This window comes from Pongo abelii, chromosome 15, assembly GCF_028885655.2.
Source record: "Pongo abelii isolate AG06213 chromosome 15, NHGRI_mPonAbe1-v2.0_pri, whole genome shotgun sequence".
Classification (NCBI taxonomy): Eukaryota; Metazoa; Chordata; class Mammalia; order Primates; family Hominidae; genus Pongo; species Pongo abelii.
In genome coordinates this window covers 95,867,738-95,873,737 of record NC_072000.2, presented here as the reverse complement: position 1 = coordinate 95,873,737, position 6,000 = coordinate 95,867,738, and the positions used below count along the sequence as shown (strand labels likewise).

Below are 6,000 nucleotides of genomic sequence, written 5' to 3'. Positions count from 1 at the left end.
AGGCTGGAGTGCAATGGTGCAATTTCGGCTCACTGCAACCTCTGCCTCCCGGGTTCAAGCAATTCTCCTGCCTCAGCGTCCCGAGTAGCTGACATTACAGCCACGGGCCACCGCGCCCTGCTAATTTTTGTATTTTTAGTACAGACGGGGGTTTCACCATGTTGGCCAGGCTGGTCTCGAACTCCTGACCTCGTGATCCCCCAGCCTCGGCTTCCCAAAGTGCTGGGATTACAGCCGTGAGCCACTGCGCCCTGTTTATATCTTTATATTTTAAATTGTTGGGGAGGAAGGTCCCGTCTAAAGGATTTTAAAACTGAAAGTCCTGTATCCCAGAAACCCCTCAGCCCTGTTGATGCTATTAGCTTCCTTCCTAATAGATGGGTATAACATCAGTTACTTTACAGGTTTCTTCTCTTTTCTTTATTTTTAAGACAGAGTCTTGCTGTGACACCCAGGTTGGAGTGCAGTGGTACAATCTCGGCTCACTGCACTCTCCGCCTCCACAGGTTCAAGCGGATTCTCGTGCCTCAGACAGTCAAGTAGCTGGGACTACAAGCGCACACTACCATACCTGGCTAATTTCTGTATTTTTAGTAGAGTTAGGGTTTTGCCATGTTGGCCAGGCTGGTCTCCAACTCCTGGCCTCAAGCAATCCGCCTGCCTCAGCCTCCCAAGGTGCTGGGATCACAGGTGTGAGCCACTGCGCCCAGCCACATTGCAGGTTTAAAAGATTCCTGGCAATGTCAAGCACTCGAATCTTCCAAAACTAGCCACTAGACACGTGGCTACCAGGCCTTCAAATTTTGGCTAGTGCAACTCACAAGCTGAATTTTTTATTTTACTTAATTTTTAAATTTAAATTATTATTTTATTTTATATTTTGAGACAAGAGTCTCGCTTTGTTGCCCAGGCTGGAGGGCAGTGGCACAATCTCAGCTTACTGCAACCTCCGCCCCCCGGGTTCAAGGATTCTCCTGCCTCAGCTTCCCGAGTAGCTGGGACTACAGGCGCGCACCACCATGACCGGCTAATTTTTTTGTATTTTTGGTGAAGACAGGGTTTCACTATGTTGGCCAGGCTGGTCTTGAACTCCTTGACCACGTGAGTCACTGCGCCCAGCTAAATTTAAAAATTGATACTTGATTCAGCTTTTGGAAAACTTTTAAGTATGACTGGAATAACAGAATATGTGACTCTACATTTTCAACTGTAAATTTAATAAACTCTACCAGCCCGGGCAACAGTGAAACCCGTCTCTACCAAGAAAATAATAATAATAAATTTAATTAACTGGCAGTGGTGCTACGCACCTGTGGTCCCAGCTACTTGGGAGGCTGAGATGGGAGAATCGCTTCAGCCCAGGAGGTTGAAGCTGCAGTGAGCCGAGACTGAGCCACTGCAATTCAGGATGGGTGAGAGAGAGAGACCCTGTCTCCAAAAAATTTTTTTTTCAATAAAATCTAAACATAGATATTTCTGATGAAAATTTAGTATCCCAACAGAGACTTGCTGGAAGGACAAAATATATCACATTTTTAAGACATTGTACGGTAAATAAGGAACGTATATCTCAGTAATTTGATTATTGAAACAACATTTTGAAAATACCGCACTAAAACGTTGAAACTAATTTCACCAGTTTCTTCGTACTTTTTGTGGCTACTGCAAAATTTAAAGTTATGTGTGTGGCTGCATTATATTCCGAGCGGACAAGCCCGACCTGGCAAGGCCTGGCAAATGGTAAAAGCCACCAAAATGGTGGCATATGAGCTGCATGACAGGAACGAGAATGATCTTCCTTTGTGAAGATTAGCAATACTTGACATCAAGTAGGTCTTCAAAACACAGGACTACCTAAAGCTGAGAATTACTCCTCCCGATTACACAGTGTCGCATTTGTTTTTGTGAGCGCCTTAAGTTCCTTTTCCGACAAGAAAGGCTGGCAGACAATTCTGATAGGGATGAAGGAATGGAGCATTGGGGCTTGCCTAGGCTGTAAGGTGAAGTTTTAGAATTGTCACTTGGGACTCGGTCCCACGCCCAGAAAACGCAAACAGTCCGAAGTTTCCACACTGGCCACGCCAGTCCGCGACCCATGGCGGCTCCCAAGGCTGAGCCGACCTAGCCGCCCACACCCGCGACCTTCCCCGGAAGCGTTTCCATTTCATTCCCTCAAGTCCGCAAGGCGCCGGGTGGGTCCCGAGCGCCCAACTCAGCCATAAAGGCGGCCCCGGGAAAACGCTCTCGGAAGCGGGTAGGGGCCCAGGCCCACGCTGCCCGACGTCCGCAGGCCAGGGGCAGGGGCAGAGGCAGGGACGGAGCAGGAACAAGCGAAGGTGGCGGCGGCGGGCGGACGCGAGGCCGAGGCGCCAGGGCCCGCGCGCAGAGGCCGCAGACGGATCCACGCCCCTCGTGCATCCTGGAGTGGGGCTGATGACGAACACAGGGCGCGACGGACGCACACACCGCCCCACGCTCGCACGACGGTGCGTGCGAGGAGGCGGGAGGGAGCCTCGGGCTGTCACCGGCGCAATCAGCGTCCCGCCTCCTCCGCTCCCTGCGCTCCCGCCACCTCGGCAACTCCGCGCCCGCCTCCCGCCTCCGTCGGAAGCCTCCGCCGCAGTAAGGCTCCCGGTCTCGCTGCTGTCTCTTTAAATGGTGGGGCTACGAGCCGCCCCTGCAGCAGCTCCCTGGGTGGCCCCGCGCGCCGCTTTTGAGGGGCGAACCAAGATGGCGGCGGTTTTGGCTGTGTGAGGAAGACGGAAGAGACGGCGGCAGAGGGAAACCGATTTCCACTAGTCCGGGTCGCTTGGGCGGCCGGGTGCCCTCAGAGTCTCCCGGGCAGTGGTAGCAGTTGCAGCAGGATCAGGCGCCTGTCGGCTTCTGACGTTTAAAGCAGGGGGAGCGGAAGGGAGCCACTGGCCGCGGTGGCAGGGCCAGGTATAAGGAAGGAAAATATGGCGGCGGCGGCGGCGGCGGCCTGAGGAGGCGGCGGCGGCGCGGGAAGCTGCTTCGCGGAGATCATGGCGGAGGCGGGAGCAGGGCAGTGACGGGAGCCCCGAGTTCCTAGCGCTGCGGGGCGGGAGGCTACGAAGCGCTGTGCGGCCCCCTCGGGGCTACCGGGCGCCGGGCTCGCCAGGCCTGGACAATAGCGCCGGGGAGCCGGAGGCGAGGAAAGGCGGCGGCCCAGAGCTCGGTCCCTGGAGCGGGCCATGCAGGTGGCGGCGCGGCCCCGCGGCGCCCAGCGGCGGCAGTGAGGCCGGGGAGCCCTCCGCTCGCGGGCGCCCTCACGCCTCGCCCCTCGCCTCTCCAGGGCCCCTTTCCTGGGCGTCTACTGGTGGGGCCCCCGCCCCGGTTCCCGGGCGGCACGATGACCGACACCCGGCGGCGGGTGAAGGTGTACACGCTCAACGAGGACCGGCAGTGGGACGACCGGGGCACCGGGCATGTGTCGTCTGGCTACGTGGAGCGGCTGAAGGGCATGTCTCTGCTTGTCAGGGCTGAGAGCGACGGTAAGTGAAGCCCCTCGCGGCGTGACCCTCGCAGCCCCCACGGCCCTGGGCCGCCTCCCGGGTTCTTGCGGGGCATGGCGCTCGCTCCACGAGAACGGAGGGACGGCTGGGGAGGGCGGCCACCTCGGGGGAGGGCGGGCCCCAGGTACCCCAGTCACCCCAGTCCTGCGGGAGCTCCCCGAAGAGCGCTTGAAATGTTTCCTTTCTCTGAGTGCCTGGTGGCATTTTGGGTACGAGGAGAGCTAAGCGTGTTTGCGCTGTGCCGCCCTGGAGTGTGGAGAGGTCGAGGACCTGAGATAGGGAGTCCGGAGTGTGCTGTTCTTTTGCACTAGAGTGACCTTGAGAAAGACACTGATTGATCCGATCTTTTGCCTTAGTTCACCCATCTGTAAAGCAGGCATGAAACTTTGCTTGGAGCTAAGAAAGTTCTTGGACTTTTCACACTTTGAAGAACATTTTGCTGTGTTTGTTTTTCTTTTTAAACATCTTTTTGCTACATGTTTCTGATCGTGTTGAAGGTTGGCAACACTGTATCTGGCAACTCTACACTAAGAGAAAACGCTTTCCCTTGCGAAGATTTTTGTTCACCAGTGTTGGTTGTCTTTTTTATAGTAATGCAGAATTTTGTGTGTAGCTCACTATATAAACATCTTGCAAATTTGGAATCATTTATATGAGATTTTTTTTTGATTGCTTAAATGGGTGTTCATAATTTGGTTAACAGGTGCAGAGAAGTTGGCAGATAATTTTTAAAACCTTTCGGATCTTCCTTAGTGTTTATGCTTCACAAATTTTGAAACAGCCCTCAAGGTTCAAAGACTAAGTTATTTGAAAATAAGTGTTTCGCGTTTTTTCTTTTTTCCACATGTGCTGAGTGTTTCATATTTTAAAAGACTTGTTCTCTGTAGGGATTGCCACTGTTTTTGGCGATATACAGTGAATTTCACTTAAAATACTCAAGTGGGGTAAAACTGTTCTCAAATTGTTACTTCCAAATGTGAAAGTAAGTTATCTTCCAGTTCTCTTGGTACATTAGTTTATATTTTACATTTACTAACGATGCCAGTTTATTATGATTGTAGTGATTCTGTATCTGAATTATTGCGAACTAATTTCAAGGAATTTTCTTCAATTGGACTCTACCCAGAACTCCAATTCCATGAAAAACCAACAAGACTAGGCCTTCTGTAATTGAAGACTCTGGGAACATTGATGTTCTATTTAAATTGAAAGTGGTAATTTGGAGTATATTGCCCACAGGTTATAAGGTTACCCAAAGTAACTTAAATCTGGAGAGAAATTATTTTCTTTTGGTGGCATTTAAAATTTTTTGAATGTTGGGTATATTTTTCTGGGCCTGAGTTATTGGCTTCTTAAAATACAATTTGAATGTCAAGTGTTAGTGTAATTTTGTATGTGACTCACATAATAACCTACTCTAGATCTTTCACACATTTGGAAAACTTTACATAGTATGTTGGAAGGTATGGGCTTTTAGTATCAGCTTCTTATGAGATGAAAGTATCTGTAGATTTCTTTTTAATTTTTTACTTTCAAAAAAATAAAAACAGGATTTTGCCCTGTTGCCAAGGCTGGTCTCGAACTCCTGACCTCACGCAGTCCACCGGCCTCGGCCTCCTGGAGTATTAGGATTACAGGCATGACCCCCATCCTAGCTGAAAGCATATGTAGATTTGAGATCAATTTATTGATATCCATATTAAAAATAATATAACCTTCACATTATGTGTTTAATTTGATTCATTATACAAAAAATCCTTTAAGATATTTTTAAGTATAAAAGCTTAATGTGCTATCAGAAGTATGCTTTTCTACATAATTAATATAAGAAATTTTTTTCCATGTATATATTATTATAGTATATATAATATATAGTATATATAATATGTATAGATTTTTTTTTTTTTTTTTTTTGAGATTGGGTTTTGCTCTTGTCTCCCGGGCTGGAGTGCAATGGCACAATCGTGGCTCACTGCAACCTCCATCTCCTGAGTTCAAGCAATTCTCCTACCTTAGCCTCGTTAGTAGCTGGGACTATAGGCATGTGCCACTATGCCTGGCTAATTTTTTGTATTTTTAGTAGAGACGGGGTTTCAACATTTTGGCCAGTCCGGTCTCGAACTCTGTACCTCAGGTGATCCACTCGCCTCGGCCTCCCAAAGTGCTAGGATTACAGGCGTGAGCCACTGCGCCCAACCTCCATTTATATTTTTACCATTTTGGAAATAGCTACAAATCTCTCTTCCTCCATTTTGCAGGTTGGAGGTTAAATGACTAAAACAAAATGACTTTAATTTTTATCTAGCAGGGAGAGCTTAACTGAATTACTGATGTGCCCTTGTAAATTTAGGCTGTAAGGAAAACTGAATGCAAAGAATGGACTTAGGCTGGGTGTGGTGGCTCACGCCTATAATCCCAGCACTTTGGGAGGCCCAGGCCGAAGGATTGCGTGGGCTCGGGAGTTCGA

General features: G+C 49.5%; 1 protein-coding gene across 2 annotated transcripts in view; it reads left to right on the top strand.

Annotated features, from left to right (window-relative positions):
• Positions 1-2,648: 2,648 nt before the first annotated feature.
• PPP4R3A (protein phosphatase 4 regulatory subunit 3A) overlaps positions 2,649-6,000 on the top strand; it is a 51,989-nt gene continuing 48,637 nt past the window's right edge. For both annotated transcript variants that reach the window (XM_024231871.3, XM_024231870.3), the window contains exon 1: positions 2,649-3,512. In XM_024231871.3, coding sequence (XP_024087639.3) covers positions 3,371-3,512 — 142 coding nt within the window. In that variant the 5' untranslated portion in view covers positions 2,649-3,370. The remainder of the gene's footprint in view (positions 3,513-6,000) is intronic.